This window comes from Rhinopithecus roxellana, chromosome 13 (assembly GCF_007565055.1).
Source record: "Rhinopithecus roxellana isolate Shanxi Qingling chromosome 13, ASM756505v1, whole genome shotgun sequence".
Taxonomy (NCBI): Eukaryota; Metazoa; Chordata; class Mammalia; order Primates; family Cercopithecidae; genus Rhinopithecus; species Rhinopithecus roxellana.
This window is the reverse complement of record NC_044561.1, coordinates 24,377,964-24,396,099: the sequence shown is the minus strand read 5'-3', so window position 1 is coordinate 24,396,099 and position 18,136 is coordinate 24,377,964. Positions and strand designations below refer to the sequence as shown.

The window sequence follows — 18,136 nt, the reverse complement described above, 5'->3', positions numbered from 1 at the left end:
CTTCAGAGGGGTCCAGACTCCCTCGTGTTAGGTTGCTGCCACAATTTTGTGGCTATGTGTAATGTTCTAGTAGATTCACAGATCTCACCAGATCCACAGAGTTAGAGACTTTCTAGGTTATGGGGACTCACTTTGGAAGCAGCGGGGCCCTGACGGGGAAGCAGGCTGGCTGGATCCCAGAGGGGCCTGGAGAGAACTGGAAATGGGATGTATCTGGAAGGCTGGGCAGGCAATGGAAAGCTCCGGGCTGCTCATAAGCTCGGTTTCCAGGCCTCCATCTCACCGTCTGGAAAATGGTCCGGGTGCTCTCCAGCCTGGCCTGGCCAGGCAGGGCTGCTGGGAGTGTCAGCAGAGAGAGAAAACGCTCGGCTCCCAGGACGCAAAGGGAATTGGCGTTAAACTTTGCAGGGCCGACGGGCCGGCGGCCAGAGGAGGCGGCTGGCACCCCCGGCGCCGCCGCGGCCCCTCCAGCTAGCTGCCCGCTCGCCCGCCCCCTCCCTCCCTGCACTCGCTCGGCACAGACTCGGCCCCAGCCCCCTCCCTCCTCCCGCTCGCTCCACGCTCGTTCGCTCGCTCGCCGGCTCCTCCTCACTCGCCCGCCCGCGCCCGGCGCAGCTCGGCCAGAGCGACCGCGGGGCTGAGCGCGCGTCCGCTAGGGGGGCTCCGGAAGCTGCCCCGGCCCGCGGCCCCCTCCCTCGCTCCCGCCTCCCCTTCCTAGCTCACCGCTGCCTTCCTTTCCCGGCTCCCGCGCCGTCCGCCCGCCCCGCAGCCCGCGGCTCCGCGCCCCCTGCAGCCACGATGCCCGCGGCCCGGCCGCCAGCCGCGGGACTCGGCGGGATCTCGCTGTTCCTCGCTCTGCTCCTGGGGAGCCCGGCGGCAGCGCTGGAGAGAGGTAAGCGCCCCGAGGGGCGGGGCGGGCAGGGGGCAAAGTTGCCGGGAGAGCGGGGCGGCCAGGGGTTGGGGCTGACCAAGGCGACTCAGGCACCACCCGCCGGGATGGGGAGCAGTGGTGGCTGCCCAAATTCGGGGCTAGGAACCGCGCGTCCCCTTGGCCCGGGCTGACGGGAGTGTGGAGGTGGGGATGTGTTGAAGGACTCGGGCGCTTCCCTGCTTCGGCTGCGGGCTCCCTTTCGGTCTTCCCCGGCTGTGAGACTGATTCTCCTTTGCAGCCAAAGAGGATCTCCTTGGAGTGGGGTCGCCTCCAAACCCCAAATTCCCGGAGCTTCTCTGCAACCGCACCCGGGGCTGGGTGCCAGATAATTCTCTTCCTCTCGGGGAGAGGACAGGAAGCGGGGTGAGCAGCTGACCCACCCTGCAACTGAGGACTAGACTCAAACAGTGCATTTGCCGCTCCCCCACGACACCGCAGAAACCCTTGACTCCTTTGGTTCAGGCTGCCCCGAGGGGCTGTGTTCCTGGATTGATCTCAGCCAAGCGTCAGGATACCGGACTTGGGTGTGGCTTTCGCCAGAGGCCGGTGGAGGGGGTTGAGGGCTCTGAGAACTTGGTAGGAGAGGGAGAAGAGATGTTAGTTAGCAGTTGGGGACCTGAACGGACTCCCCTCTACTCTCTTCCCGACAGCCTAGCATCTCTGATCACTGTTAGGAATGGGGGTGGGGGTGTTAGTTTCACCTACCACGTGTTTGCTGAATGGGAAGAGGGGCCCAAGTTTGGCAGAGAATGACAGCTCCTCCTTCTCAGACCTGGAGCCATACCCTCTGTCCACCCCGGTAAGGTACCCCAGGGAAAGTTATGGGTCGGGGAGAGGGCCAGATAGAGAGAGGGGTGCAACGCCTAACTCACCCAAAGCTAACCCTCAGAGCTTCGGCGGTTTTCTCAGGCACCTTGAAGACGCGAAAGTCAATGGGAGCGTTAGTTGGTCACCGGACCCGGCCTTCTTGCAAGGTCTAACTCCAGTTCCCAGAAATGCGCTCCTCACGTGTAAAAAAGCAGGCAGCTGCAGGGTCTGCCCAGGCTGAAGACAGAGGGAAAGCGGGCACTGTGCTCATCTGGGGCACCGCCTCTGTCATTTGCACCGTCTTGACTCAGAGTTGGGGGACTGGCGGTGTTCTTTCCCGGGCAGTTCTGGACCCCTAGCGCACACACACCTGCTTTCAGCACCAAAGGCCCTGGACAGCTCTCTGCTCCGTGGGCCCTGGCTCTGGGTTCCTTTCCCTTCAACCCTTCCCGGTGGCCTGGAGTGCCCCCCTCAGCATAAATCAGGCATTTTATCCCCCATTTCCCCGTTTTTTTAAATGTGGAGCCCAGAGTGCAGAGCAAAGGAAATTATTCATCACCTTTTGTTTAACAAAGCATATCATTGAAGAACCCCCTCCCGTTTTTTTTACGAGGCAATGATATCCACAATTTACACCAGGTCTGGACAATTTCTCTGGGAAAGACAGGGAAAGAGATTTGGTTTAAACACATCGTTTCCACCACAGCATGGCCTTTCTTAATTAGCTGTCTCTTTCTAACAATGGCTTGGTGGCCTTGAACTGAGTCCAGCTCTCCCTCCCCCACCCGCTTTTGAATCTGTGTTGTGACTAACACACATATAAAAAGAACCTGAAGCTACACAGCAGCTTGCTGGATTTTCTAAAGCAGTTCTACCTTTGAGGACTCCACTCTCCAATACACCACCTTGTAGGGAAAAAAAAAAAAAATGTCTTAATGGCACGTATTGAATTGTCATCTAAGACAAGGATTTCCTATTCTGTTTCCTTCACTGGCTTCAAACACATTGTAAGAGCAGGGGGATACGTGCGTGTGTTTAATTTTTAAGACATTTCATACTATTTTTCCAACTGCTCAACACTATGGCTAGCCAGCATATTTTTTAAAATTAACTTCAGGTCACCACCAAATTAAAGTCAAGTGATATGCTACTTCAGAAAGCTCATTAATAACTGTGTGGTTCTGAGTCATAAGGAAGGAGTGAGATTGGCCAGTGAGCATTGCCGAGTCTGGTGGTGCATTTGGAGACAACTGACCTTCCACGATAAATTCTATTTTTAATATAGAGCCCAACATCCACTCAGATGGAGAACCATTCACCTAACTCGTTGTTGCAAACTAGTTCTTCTGTTTGTGGTGGAGTGAGGGGATTTGTAAATACTCAAAAGGGACTTGTTGCTACATTCTTATGCAGGTCACATGGTTCTCTGGGCCATTTCGCTGTAAGGCATGAATAAGGATAAAGTATAACTTGTTTTTGAAGAGACTCCTTATTGTCTAAGATATGCACATGGGGAATAATTGTAGCTACGTGCTAAGACTGCAGAGCCTAAGTATAATTTCTTTTCTTTTTCTCTTGAATTAATAAGGCAAATTCAGTACTGCTCAATAAGACTCAGATTTGCTGCTTCTCCAGTCTCTAACGTGTGTTGTTGTTAGATTCACTTAAAGACTATTTTCATTACGGATTGGCATTATTTGCTGTAGAGTTTTGCCCGTTCCTGCCAGGGGCCACCTTACCTAAGCTTGAGGGATTCCTCTTGTGTTCATATGGCTCAGTTGGGTATTAGGAAAATAATGTTACATTCCTTTCATTCCCCTTCTAAGGCAAAAGGATATTTTCTGATCAGAGTGGCTTGTTTTCTTATTTTTGCTTACAAGTCCATTCCTGCAAGCTGTTCAAATGGGCTGGATTTACTGGCCCTCCTATTCTGTCCAGAGACAATTTCTCCAATATACCCACTGTGCAGACCTCCACTAGGGGCGCTCCAAGCTATAATTGGCGACTAAGGGCAGAAGAGAGGGGAATTCTGACCTGTGGAACAACCAGGTGTGTGCAACAGAATGGAGCCCCTCTCAGCCTGGAGGCCTTGCCATCATCTCTCCCCTCCCTCTTTCTGCTTACTCCATTTGATTCCTGTTTCTCAAAGAAAAATCATTGGTCACTCTTGACACACGCAGTGAGAAAGAAAGAAAAGGTAAAAAGCCAGGAGAATGCTCCAATGAAAGTGTCAATCCAACTGCCCTTTTTGTATTTTTGTAGTTTCCTTCATGAAGTCAAACTGCAAAACATCCAAGAGGCTGTGGCAAGGCTGTTCTGGGGAGTTTAACTGAGCTGGACACTGGAATGAGATTTATAAAGTCCAGGAAAATAAGTGTAGCTCCATAATTAGAGTGACCTGGGTCCAGAGGCCAGATCCACTGTTTGTTAATGCATGGCCTTCAGCAGAACTATTTTATCTCAACTTCCATTTCACCATCTGAGGAGTGGGGGCAGGGGAAGAAGGACTGATGATACCAGCCTGGAAGGATGCTTGCAGGGATTACATAATGCATGTAAAAGCAGCTGGCACAGAGTAGGTGCTCAAGTAATGTTTTCTTTCCCTGCTTTCCAAAGGGCAAACTGCTCCTATTAGTAGACACCAAGAGAACAAATCTCTGTGATTGGCATGAAGCAGATGTTGGTGTCAATATTGGGATAATTCAGGCTAAAGTAGAAAGGGGTGGAAGGGGGATAGTGAGTAGCTCCAGTTACCTGTATTCTCATCTTTGGCAGATGAGAATTTGACATTGCCTGGTACAGATACCCTTCCCGTCCAAACTCTCATGCTGTTTCTTTTTTAACCTCAATATTACCATCAGGAATCAGAGTTCCTGGTACTGGAGATCGAGCAGATGCAGGATAGCAGGTTAATGGTTGGAAATAAGACATAAGAAGCAAGTCTTCTGGAATAAGATATTTGCCCTTTCATTCATTCATTTGAATTTACTGAGCACTTCCTATGTGTCTTAGTTCAGCCTGCTATAACAAAAATGCCTTAGATAGGGTGGTTTAAACAACAGAAATTTATTTCTCACATTTCTGGAGGCTGGAAAGTCCAAGCTCAGAGTGCCAGCAGACTCAGTATCTGGTGAGCGTCTGTCATCTCTCTTTCTGCTTTGCAGACAGCCACTTTCTAGCTAAATTCTCATATGACCAATAGGGACAGAGAGCCCTGGTCTCCTCATCTTAGAAGTGAACTAATCCTTATCATGGAGGCCCTATCTTTATGACTTCATTTTAACCTAATTCATTCCCAATGGCTCCACCTCCAAATGTCATTACAGTGGGGATAAGGCCGCCAACATATTGATTTGGGGGGACACAGACATTCAATCTATAGCACTATGCATGCAGTAGACCTTGTGTTGGGTGCTGGAGAATTATAATATGATAAGGCTCCTGCCCCAGTAATGGCAGCCTAGCAAGAGACATCTGCAGGTAAACTACTACCATCCATGCCATGTGGTGAGTGCTTTGGTGGGGGGAATATCGGAGATCTACGGGACCTCATGTGGATGTGTTTCATTCTCACCAGGGGTGGTCAGTGAAGGCTTCCTGGAGCAGGTAGCATTTGAGCTGGCCCTGAAGGGGATGTGACAGGTACCAGCAGCCAGAGGAGAAATTTCTACAGTAGGATAGGGAAAATCCTGAAGGCTTCACTCTCAGAACACATCACACCCCCGCGGAATTGGAGAGAGGAAACAGAGGAGCGAGTGGGAGGAGAAAGTAGGCAGGTGCACATGCTCACGCTCAAAAAAAAAAAAAGAGAATCTGTCGGACCTGCCTGTCCTCCCTGCTCTGCCCTGAACTTCATGGACTGGGTAGACGAGAGCTGGAACAAAGGACTTTGAGCCGCGGTGTTCGCTGTTGTCCACTAGAGGTTGTGATGACACCGAAGGAATCTTCTCGGAAAGCAGCGAGGCCCAGCTGCTGAGCACAGACAGCATCACACAGCCCTGGGTAAACACTGCTTTAGTGGATTTGCATGTTTGCATAATCCTCTGGTTACTGTAGTTCCTTAGAAGCATCCCTTTGGTGGCTGTGACAATAGGGAGCAGGGCAGGGAATAGAACTGCTTTGAGGAGAGGGTAAAAGGATGGTGAGTTGGGAGGAGGTCAGTGGACCCACGTGATATAATTTACTAGAACATGGCAAGGGCTGAGTTTAAGCAATGCAAACAGCATTTATTGAGTGTTGATTTTGTTCCAAGCCTTATAAATAAGTGGTTTATATGGATGTGTGCAGAGAATCCTCACAATAGCCCATGAGAGAGATGCAGTTGTTATCTGCATTGTATGGACTGGAGAAACTGGGGTACTGAGAGGTTAAGCAATGTGCCTAGCATCACAAAGCCAAGAAAGGGATTGAAGTCCAGCCTGAAACCCAGGCTGGTGTCAGAATCATAACATCAAGTCCCACTACTACCTTTTATATCCTGCATTCCCCAAGACCATGTGCAGATTCTGATGGTTCACAGGGAGGGATGATGTGTGTTTGCCAGATGCGCATGGGATGTGTACTCAATGCCTAACACAGTCCCTGGCACACATAGCAAGCATTTAAGTAAAGCTGGTCAAATTGAAGTGAGTCATAAGGTTAAACAGGTTACAATTTTATTTATAGGCAACTAATTCACAATCATTATAGTTAGTGAGCATTTACTATATCTCAGGCACTTACGTTGGTTGTTTTAACTAATTTTAACAATATCATTTCATTTTTTAGATGAGGAAACCAAGGCTTAGAGAAGCTGAGTTATGCATAGGCAAGGTTTAAATCCATGGTGCCTTCCAAGCTTTGTCCTTTTGCATTTCTAAATGAAATGTGTGAGAAAGACCCTTTCACCATTAATGTGCAGATAGTCTGGATGGGTGAGTGCACCAAACTCCAAAGACTGACAGGACAGAGACCAAAACCAACCTTCAGGAGTTCCCAAAAAAGATGAACATAGGGATTGTTCTTTCTAGTCAAGGAAAGGAGAAAATCTCATAAAAGAGAGTGAGTAGACTAACTGGTTCATTGGTTGGCACCGAAATTATGTGACTATTTGCAATTTCTCAAGTTTCCAGGTCACCCAACCATTAATGGATAACTCACACTGTATAAAATTGGTTTCTGTAAGTCCCTAAATTCAGGACCTAAGCTAAACCATTTCCTATCTATGAGTCTTAATTTTTCCTTCTGTAAAATGGATCACAATAATCACTACCACATTAATAAAGCTGTCCTCACAGGGCTGGGATGGTACAAGAGAGTTAAGATGCTTTGCACATACTAAGAAATCAAGCCTTGAGGAAGTAAGTGCTGGCATGGAAGGCTGAAGACCTCAAACACCCGCATGTGCTTCTTCCTGGGCTTGTTGTAGCCAGCGTTATAGCAAATATAACACTGCTATTTGCCATTTATTGTGGGCCTACTCTGTGCCAGGAGGCTGTCTTTGTGTTTATCCTGTATTCACTTATTTGATCCTCATCCATTCCTATCAGATGATATGATAAACTAGATTTTATAGACAAGGCAACTGAGTCAAAACAGTATAAGCACTCACTCAGGGTCTCATGGGCAATGAGTGGTGGAGTCAGGATTCAACCCCAGAACTCTTTGATTCCAAAGCCCACACTTGTTCCAGATACTGGGGCATGAAGATGTGGATATCACATAGCACACAGCAAAATGGAAATGGAGAACTGATGCAAGCCTGGAGATCAAGGTGGTTTGACAGGACTCCAGGAGGGGAGATGCTTTCTCATCCAGTGGCAAATGCCAGGTGTCCCAACTCAGCTTTCTGAGACAGAAAACAGTTTATCCCAGCCTCTTTCATACCTACTTTGAGGGCTTGTGTGTGAGCCCTATTCTCATCTTACTCATGCTATTCCTGCAGCCTGGGCTGTCATCCTAGAGGAGCGCACAGCTGGTTGTGTAGAGAGGACTAAATTAAATTCCCAACCGGCTTATTTATGCAGCATGATCTTGAGCTATTTACTTTAGTTCTCTAGGCCTGTTTTGGCCTGATATATAAAATGAGAGGATTAGATTTACATTAAAAGTTTGTTAAGACTCGTCAATGTATGTGGATATACCTAGCTCATTGCAAGCACTCAATAAAAATTTGCCATTATTGCTATACTATTAACCTAGTAAACTTCTATTCATCCTTCAGAACCCAGTGCCTAATTCTCCTTTTCTGTGAAGTCTTCTCTTGCTTCTCTCCTCTCTATGCCAATTATAAGTGATTCTCTTGGCCCCTTATCACATTTTATCCCTCTACTATGGGTAATTCATACACTGATAATGCCTGAGTTGCCAATTTACATAATTCCCTCCCCCTAAACAATGAACTCTTAGAAAACCTCAACTGAATCTTATTCATATGTCTCTTAGCCTGTATCTAATCCAGTATAAGTTCTCAACCCATTGTGTTAAATTAGTTTTCCTCTTAATCTTACTTTTGGGGAGGTGGAGTTAGAGTCCTGACGTCTGAATTTAATTCCTGACTCTCCTGTCTTGTGTGGTCTTAGGCAGCCTGTATAAACCTTGATTTTTTACCTGAAAAATGGGAATAATAATAGTGTCCAACCTCATAGGATTGCTGTGGAGGAAAATCAATGGGATAATAGATGTGAAATCACTAAATAACTCTACAAAAAAGGAGGAAGAGAAAGAAAAATTAAAAGATGGAAGAAGGAGAGAAATATACTTTGTAAAGAGAAAAGAAAACATCTTTGTGCAAACACAAAACCACAAGATAGGCCATTCATTGGGTCCTCACTGAAGCCATCTTTCTTTCCAAAGGAAATATTGGTTGCAACTATTCACCCTGGACCTAAGCTCATTTCAAAGCAGAAACCTTCTGGACACCCTACTGCTTATTGTAGAATCTGCCTTCTCTTAGGTCTCTGGCAACTGCAAAAACAGCAAATGCCCAGCTGAAAACTGGGACAGTATAGCAAAGTGAATAAAAACCCAGGCTCTAGAGTCAGAGCAGCCTGAGTTTCAGTCTGTTGCTTCTTATTAGATGTGCATCCTTAGTCAAGCCACTTTGTCACCTTGAGCTGGCACTGGGCCTTGCATAGGAGTGAGAGTCTGTGTTCTGCCCACTTCTCAGGGATAATATGATGTGGGAGAGAGGTTGTGTAGTTAGAGTAGGCCTCCTTGCTGTCTGTAATATCAGTCAGATTCTAGCAATTATTTGGGATTCTTATCTGCCTCAATCCTCTCCCCGATATTTTCATTTTATTGAGGAAAGAGACCCAGAGACAAGAAAGGACTTACTCAAAGTCCCAGCTGTGAGTGGCAGAGCCAGGACTTGAACCCCTTACTCCTGTCTTCTGACTCCCATTCTAAAGTGACTTCCACTTACTTTCAAGAAAAACGGAATCCCTACCCCCCTCAAGTTTATGTCCTGAGACCCAAGGAGTGTGGCAATGGAAGTTTTAAGGGTATCTGTTTTCAGTAAACCACTGGCTTCTATTACCCACATGGGACATTTACGTTATGTGTCCATGGAAGACTGACCGCATGAAAGAGGCTTTGGTAGAAGTGGGAATCAAGCCATAGCTCCCTCCCCTGCTGACTTTGTACTTGAATCTTCAAGACGCCAGCAGATAAGCTTGCACCTGGGAATGGTGCCATCCAAGCAGATGGCTTGAGTCAAGCAAGCAAGAGTTAAATGAAGAGGCTGAAGAAGACCCAGGGACCAGGCCAGTACCCCTCCTAGACTTCCTTACTCTCACCATGGGTCATGGATAGTGGCTGATTGAGAAATCCATTGGGGATCTGGGGTGTGGAGAGTAGGGAAAGATTGAGTGAGGCATAGCTAATGTAGTTGGTGCCAGCCCGGAGCAAGTAGTGGCCCCCGGGGATGTTTTGGGGCTGGAGATTAGAACAAGGTAGGTTGATACAATATAGCATCTGGGGTTTGAAGCTCAGGACAAGTCTTAGTGCGTATAAGCCTCTGGCTGTCAGTTTCCTTGTCTGGTCTCACCTATTTCCAGTTTTGCTTAGCATCATAAACTGGTGAGTTCACATTGCCAAAATGGAATGGGCTCTTCAAAGCCGTACACCATAATAAAAAATACACAGACCCTGGAGTCCAAGAGATATGGGTTCCAACCTAATGCTGTGATCTTGAACAAGTCACTTAACTCTGAGATGATGGAGTGGGTGGTAGTGATGAGGATGAGGAGGGGAATTATGAGTTGCTGTTGTTACTGATGGACTGAGCTGATTCTCAGGTCAGCGATGGCTTCCGAGAGAGGAAATAATCTATTCTAATGTGATTTCTGTGGTATAGTGCTATGATTGGAATATTTGTGTCCCCTCCCCCAGCACCAATGTATAAGTTGAAATCCTAACCCCTCTGCTGATGGTATTAGCAGATGGGGCTTTGGGGAATTGATTAGGTCATGAAAGTAATGGTCCCATGAATGGAATAAGTACTCTTATAAAAGAGGCCTGAGGCCAGGTGTGGAGGCTCATGCCTATAATCCCAGCACGTTGGGAGGCTGAGGCAGGAGGATCACTTGAGGCCAGGAGCTCTAGACCAGACTGGGCAACATAGAAAAACTCCATCTCTACAAAAAAAATCTAAAAATTATCCTGGTCTGGTGGCATATGCCTGTAGTCCCAGCTACTCAGGAAGCTGAGATGGAGGGACCCACTGCATCCCAGGAGTTCAAGGCTGCAGTGAACTGCACCACTGCACTCCAGCCTGGGTGACTGAGCAAAACCCAGTATCTAAAAAAAGGGGGAGACACACCTCACCCCTTTCACCATGAGAGGTGGAAATGTGGAAGCAAGAAGCTGTGATATATAAGAAAAGGGCCATCACCAGATCCTGAATCTGCCAGCACACTGATCTTGGACTTCCCAGTCTCCAGAACTGTGAGGAATAATGTCCAGGGTTGCTTATAAGCCACCCAGTTTATGGTATTTTGTTATAGAAGCCAAAAAGGGTCTAAGACATTTAGAGCAAAGACTCATTCAGGATAGCTGAAGAATAAGAAGGTTTGCTCTAAGGATACTGCAAATATTGAGCCAAGAACATTCCAGGACTCTCTCCACTTCTCTCTTGCATGCATCTGCTTCTCCCCACGCATCTGTTCGTTCTGGCTTCCTCTCTATTGCCTAATTCCTTCTGCTCACTCACCATAGATCTCTCCTCGCCTCCACTTACCCATTTGCTATTATGGCTTCTCCAGCATAATCACCACATGTGCACTATCTAATATGGTAGCCACGAACCACATGTAGATATTTAAATTAAAATTAATTAAAATCAAATTGTATTAAAAATTGAGTTCCTCAGTCCCACTAGCCATGTTTCAAGTGCCTAGTAGCTAGGTGTGGCTCATGGCCGCCATATTAGACAGCATGGAGAGAGCGCAAATGATTTCTGCCTAGTCCTTTGCACTAGGGTAACTGGGCAATAGGTTGGTTCTTCATACTTAATCCAATCATCTGTGACTGGTATGGAAAGCATGCCATGTAACACACAAAACCATACCTTGGGATAGAGCAATTGCCACTGATGAAGTCTCGCATGCTTTCACTGCTGGCCTTGATAGTTGCTTCTCAACTCTTCTCATTTCTAGGATGTGGCTCTGCAACCCTTTTGCCAGTAAGACACATATTCATCAAGATGTGGCCTGTCTGATAATCACATCCAAGAAAACTGGGAAGAATCCTGTCATCATTGTAACTATCTGTTGACTTGCCTCCCTCCGTGCTATACAATGAGATTTTCAGGGTTAGGAGTTGACTTTTATTATCTCTTTATTCTTAGCTATTCCGTTGAATAAATGAGTGAATGGATGAACCAATGAATGAATGACATGCAGTCTTCAGCTATGACTCAAAGTGTTTGGACATAGAACACAAAAGCCTTTGCAAAAAATGTGCAATCTTCACATTATTTGGGTAAACCTGACTTAGGAAAAAATGATTTAGAGTAGGGGTTGGGGGTGATAGAGAGCCTCATAAACTGGTGTATTTAGGCATTTAAAAGTGATCCAGGCATTGAAAATCAGGTTGGAGTGGAAAATGAAAACAAGCCTCAAGATGAGGTCCCAGGAGCTCTCCTCTTTTCCCATGAGAGATTCATCTGGAATGATGACAGTGGAATTAAGTGCAATAAGGGAGGTCAGTAGGAACACAGAATGTGTTTTTCAAACATGTGGCTCCATGCATGGTTTTGGTAACCATTTTTCTACAAAGTTTTAATATTATGCAAACAGGGAAAGGAGATGTTTAGAACAACGTACCCAGAGTGAGCATTCTCAATGGGGGACTCAACACAGGCTTAGGACTGAGGTAGGACTGACTGTGGATCCCAACTCTGCCAATTCTCTGTTGAGTCATGCTGGAGCGAGTCACTGAATATCCTCAAGCCTCAGTTTCCATCTGCAAAATGAGAATAGAATTTTTCCCTTGCCTCTCTCTGCAGGATGGATAGAGAGAATGTAATGCATGTGACTACCATCCTGCACAACTCCAGAGGGAGCTATTTATACTGCATATATGTGAATGGTACCCCTTGGAATTAAGCAGTGTACAACCTTTGCTGCCATATGTGGCAGCCCTGAATATGGAAGTATGCCACTGAACTATGAATCAATTTGCAGAGGAAGAAGGACAGAGCTCCCAAGACTTCTCATTCCCTAAGGACTTCTGATCAGGCCTCCACCTTCTATGCCCCCTTTTAAAGCAGGTTTAACAGAGTGGAAAGCTAATTTGGGGCCAACCACCTTGGAAATTAATGTAAAATATGTGGAATCAAGCCTAGTTTTCCAGGGCTTCAGGAAAGGAAATTTGCATAATTTATGGCATAAATAAAAAATGATATGCTAGGTTAATTTGCATATTTTAACTTCAGTTGGGGTTATAAACAAAGTTTTTGTTGTTGTTGCTATTTGTAGTTGTTGTTTTTAAAGAAAGCCTTTCTTGTTAATCCGAATGCGTAAGCTTGAGTAAATTACTTAACCTCTCTTGGCCTCGATTTCTTTAACTGTGAAATAAAAATGATAAATGGACTTACATCCTGGGATTGTGGTGAGGAGTTATGAGCTGACCCTGTAAAACTTGTAGAATAGTGGCTGGTACATAGCAGAAGCTCAATAATTATACACTGTATGTAATATATAACAACATATTATATCATTATCATTAAGTATGCAATGTCTGTAGTCCACTTGATATTACAAGAAATTCTAAAAACTACATATCATTGTGTACCCACATGAAGTTATTTTGAGCTCAGGACCTAGAATTGTGCTAGAACACAGCAAGAGCTCAGTCATGAGATGCATGGCTGCCTTACAATGAATGGATTATAATCATTATTAATCACTACCCCAGAGGTGCATGTGTTTGAAAGCCTTTCTCCGCTCTAGACTGAGGTCCCTCCAAGGCAAGGACTGTTTTATCTCCTTCCCAATCCCCACCTCTCAACACTACATCTCCCGGATAGTTGAAACTCAGTAAGTGCAGACATGTTGAATGAATAAATGCTGAAGTGTTATTGTTCTTAATTAGTATGCAAGAAATAATTCTTGTTAGCATGCATATGAATGAATGGCTGTCTTCTTAGAAGACTAGAAACTCCTCATGTCTAGGTCACCAACATTTGGCTCAGTGCTTGGCATACCAGGTAGTCAGCAGGTGCTCATTGGGTGTGTGATGGTGGCTAAGACCTCAGAATTTAAGGTCCAAGGCCTGAGTCTGCATCCCAGCTTTATCATTTACTGGCTACATAACTTTGGGCAAGATATTTGTGCTTTATGGAAATAGCATGTGCAAGGAAAATAACTAACTGTACCTTTTTCATTGAGTTGATGTAAGACAGAAATCAGGAATTTTTGATGAAGAGCTTAGCATAGCGCCTGACACACAAATTAGGTACTCAATATAGATACCACTGTGAATAAATGAGTGCATGGCCCTTCCTAAGTGTCTCGATACAGGAAAGGGGCCTTGGTGTATAATAACCAGCTAGAACAGAATTTACAATTTCATGATCCCCACAGAGAAAACATTCTGTGGGAATTCAATGAGGAGCATTGACTTTACAACAACCACACCTATGCACACCTTCCCAATTTAAGGTGTGTTATTATCTCATTTAATAAAATGAAGGTTCCAAGCAGAAGGCAGGGGTCCAAGTGAATAAAACCATCATTCTCTGGCTGTTGTTTTATAATCGAGGTTTATCTCAGATCAGCCACAAAACCCTAGAGGAGGCACCACAAGGATGTGGCTTGTCTGCCGGGAGCCTTTCCACCTGTGAATGAGTGACATCAGGAACAACTTCTTAGCAAGGGGCTTCCAGAGAGCAGTGCTTGTGTCTCTACCAGGCTCCTTCCCTGTTTCTAAAGAAACCAGACCTCTGGGAAGGCTGAGAAGGAAACAAACTCCTATAATATACTAGAATCCCTATTAATGGCTTCATTTACAGAATCTTGCTTGTTAGCAGAACCTTTAAGGGTGCCTAACAGCCATTTGATTATACATAAGGAAGCTGAGGTCAGATGGCTAAACAGTGCTGGAGTCATGACGCATTCATTCTTTCATCCAAGACCTACTTTCTCTTTATTTTAGACATTCTACTCTGTACCAATCATTTGACAAGTACTAGGGATGCAGAGAGAAACAAAACACATCCTTGCCCTCAAATAACTTATCTAACCATTATTCAAACCCAGGTATGAATAGTTCTTTTCTTCTATCCTATCCTTACTTCTATGTTGTTCTGATAACTTCCAGGCAGGGGGCAACTTTCTCCAAGGGACCAGGGTTGGGAGCCATGAATTCCTGAGACCACTCCCTAGAGCCCTGGTTGCTATCCAAACAAAGCAAGCTCGTTTGGTCTTCCTTAACTTCAATAAGAAAAAAAAATCTAGTTGATGTTCCTTTAATGGGTAAAATAAATATGTCACTTTAAGAGAACCTCCAATAACCATCCCAGACTTCACCGAGGCGGAAGAGAACTCCAAAGGGGCCTGCTGAGAGCGATGTTACTGCCTTCAATTATTGCAACAATATGTTGGCATTTCCTTCTTTTGTGAATGTGGGAAAATATATCCTGAGCACAACTGCAGAGAATTATGTAGATGCAGCTGAGCATGTGTATAGATATAAATAATATGCACTCTATTTCCATAAAGCATAAACTTGGACAATCAGTTAATGAGGTTTGGCCAGAAACAAATTAATTCCTTTGGGTCCTGGGGTAGTTTTATTCTAAGTAATAATAAAAATAAATAGTCATTTCTTATGCTTAGCACATGGCAGAAGATACCCATTATTGCATTTGATTGTCAAAAACAACTCCGAGGCCCTAGTACTATGGAAAATTAGTTCTGTTTCTCAGCAAACCGAGGGGCAGAGAGACTCCACCATGAAACAGTGCCTTGGTTTTATTTATCCTGACATTGACATTTTGGAAGAGTACAGACCCATTGTTTTATAGGATGACCCTCAATTTGGGCATATAGACTTGTGATTCTTACAAAATGTCAGCATGCAGCCCATATTGGCCTATCACTTGCCTTTCTCCTTCTTGGGGCTCTTTGCCATGATTGAAACAAGACCTAGAATTCCCCCAAGTCAGGCTGTCTTCAATGGTTCCCTCCACCCAGTGTCTAGTACCAAGCAAGGTTGCCCCTGTACCCCACTTCTGGGATCCCTAACCAGATGCCTGCCTCCCTCTCTGCCCCACTCCTGCCACAATGCTTCCATGGCACCAGGCTGGTACCCTTGCTATAGTAACGAGCCTGCTCTATTCTTAGTATTTGTTTATGCATCTCTCTTTCCCACTAGGCCATGGGAAATTCAGAATCTGATTCACTGATTCAACTCCAATAAGCAAATATTTAATAAATGTCTATTTTGTAGGCTCTGCTGTAGGTGCTGGAACAAAAACTAATAGTTCCAGCCCTCAAGAAATGTATGCTTCCTGTGGTCTTTCATTCATTTGCTGGTCCAAAACATTCATTCATTTATTCAATAAATATCCATTAATATTTTGTGTGCTGGGCTGCATATCCCAAAGCATGCAGATCATTCAATGTTTGCAGAATGGGGTAGAAACAATGGCCTACCCCTACAATATGAAAAAAAAAAAGGTTAGGCTTATTAATCTCTGATAGAGGGCAGCTGTGGTGGCTCATGCCTGTAATCGCAGCACTTTGGGAGGCCAAGGCAGGTGAATCACCTGAGGTCAGGAGTTTGAGACCAGCCTGGACAACCTGGTGAAACCTCATCTCTACTAAAAATACAAAAATTAACCAGGCCTGGAGGCATACGCCTGTAGTCCCAGCTACTTGGGAGGCTGAGTCGGGAACATTGCTTGAACCCGGGTGGCAGAGGCTACAGTGAGCCGAGATCGCTCCACTGCACTCCAGCCTGGGCAACAGAGCAAGACTCTGTCTAAAAACAAAACAACAAAACAAGTCTGTGATAGTAAACAAGATTAAGGGCTTCCAATGAACTTCAGACATTCTAAGGGATACTATGTATGTGAAGGGGTTAAAAAGAGAGCTGGGGGATTCTGAGAGCATCTAGAATCTCAAAGAGAATGGAAATCCCTCTGTCACACTGCCCTTGAGGGCACCAGCCACAACCAGACACCTTGATCTAACATATAATTTCTCAGCATGAATTACCAGAAAGACCACCCAATGAGAATCAGAGACATGAGTTCTGGAGATGACACGGTTGCCAAAAATATGCTGTGTGACCTTGGGCCCATTTCTGTCCCTCTCTGGTCTTTGGTTTCTCCATCTCTAAATTTAGTGGCCTGGGCTGAATCATAGTTTCCAAAATGGACTATGAGTTAAAATCACATGAAAAGCTTTTAAAGACCCAGAAACCCAGCTATACCCCTGCCTACTGAGTCGGACCCATGATTGAGCTGTACATGCTGCCTTCTGGATTTTTCTGAGGCCATCAGTAAACTTCACCTGGATGATTTGACCCCCAGGCCATGACCTTTTATGATTCCTTTGTTCATGATAATTATGTCCACCATTTATATGCCAGGCATATGCTAAACCCTTTACTCATGTGATCTCATTTAAGCCACATATGAGACCAGTGGGGTGGGGCCTGATACTTCCATTTTACAGCAGGAGCCACTGAGGCTTGGAGAGATTAAAGCAATTCTCTCAAGATTACGCAGCTAGTAAGACCCTGCATGCATATCCGTGTCTATGTGACTTTAAAAGAATTTGCCACCTCTTTATAGTATGAATAGGGGTGGGAATCTACTCTTAGCCCACCATATTCCCTCCCCAGAGGTAGCCCTGCTTTCCTGGATCCTCTCTTCCCTGAAAATCTAGTTAACTCTTTTAATGAGCCAAATAAATGTGCCCTGTGAAGTGTGTGATTGATCACACCCTGGCTGCCCATGAACCAAGCACAGGTTTGCTGTGCACCAGGGACAGCCTCCCTGACATGAATTATTGCTACCATCAGCCCTCCTTTCTGCTCCTGCACTTGCAGGGGAGCAGCTGCCAGGGACCTGTGGGCACTCAGGATTCAACTCTGGGTTTGACCAGAGATAAGTCCCTAGAGTTTGGGGCATTTAAAGAACTGACAAGAAGCCAGTGTGGCCAGAATATCCTGAACAGAGAAGGAAGTGGGCAAAATGAAGTTAAGAGAAAGTGTTAAAGAAAAACAATGATTCAGTTGTTAATACTTGTTAAAGCATAATAAGGCAAACTTGATTCAGGACCATCACTCTGATGAGAACCACTGCAATGGGATTTTGCAGTGGGAGAGATTGGGCTAACTCCAAATACGAATGGGAAATTTTGAATTTATACCCAAGGTGCAAAGTAGGGGCGGGGAAGTTAGTGGATGGAAAACTACCGAAAGGAAACATCAGGGGTAAAAGAGATTCTCTTAAATCCACCTAACAGGATTCTTGCTGAAGGCATGCCAGCATGATCAGACATCATCTGGAGATGGTGGAGGATGAGGGACCTGATCAGATATGGAAGGTGATCAGATATCCAGAGTGTGGGGTTCTTGCTAAAGTGACTTAGCAGGGTTCTTTTCTAAAATTGGATTCCACAAGGAAGTGCACAAATTGGCCTAGAAAAAGGCTCAGGGGCCTGATTAAAGTTTGATCAAGCAGAGAATCATTGTCAGTGGCCAGGCCCTGATCCTATAGGGCAGGGAGGACTTGCTGGCAGGTGTTGGGGGCGTATTCTTAGCTGTGCTAAGGAGCAGGGGAGGGGATTTTTGGGTTTGATAATGCTGTCTATGAAGTGAAAATGAGAGCATTAAAGACAAAAGAGGAATCATTTAGGAGGTCCTCACAGATAGGATTTGAAGGAGTTAATTATATCCCACATC

General features: G+C 45.4%; 1 protein-coding gene across 1 annotated transcript in view; it reads left to right on the top strand.

Annotated features, from left to right (window-relative positions):
• The first annotated feature begins 612 nt into the window (after positions 1-612).
• The window catches only part of SEZ6L (seizure related 6 homolog like), a 214,430-nt gene continuing 196,906 nt past the window's right edge, over positions 613-18,136 (top strand). The window contains exon 1 of the mRNA XM_030915875.1: positions 613-892. Coding sequence (XP_030771735.1) covers positions 799-892 — 94 coding nt within the window. The 5' untranslated portion in view covers positions 613-798. The remainder of the gene's footprint in view (positions 893-18,136) is intronic.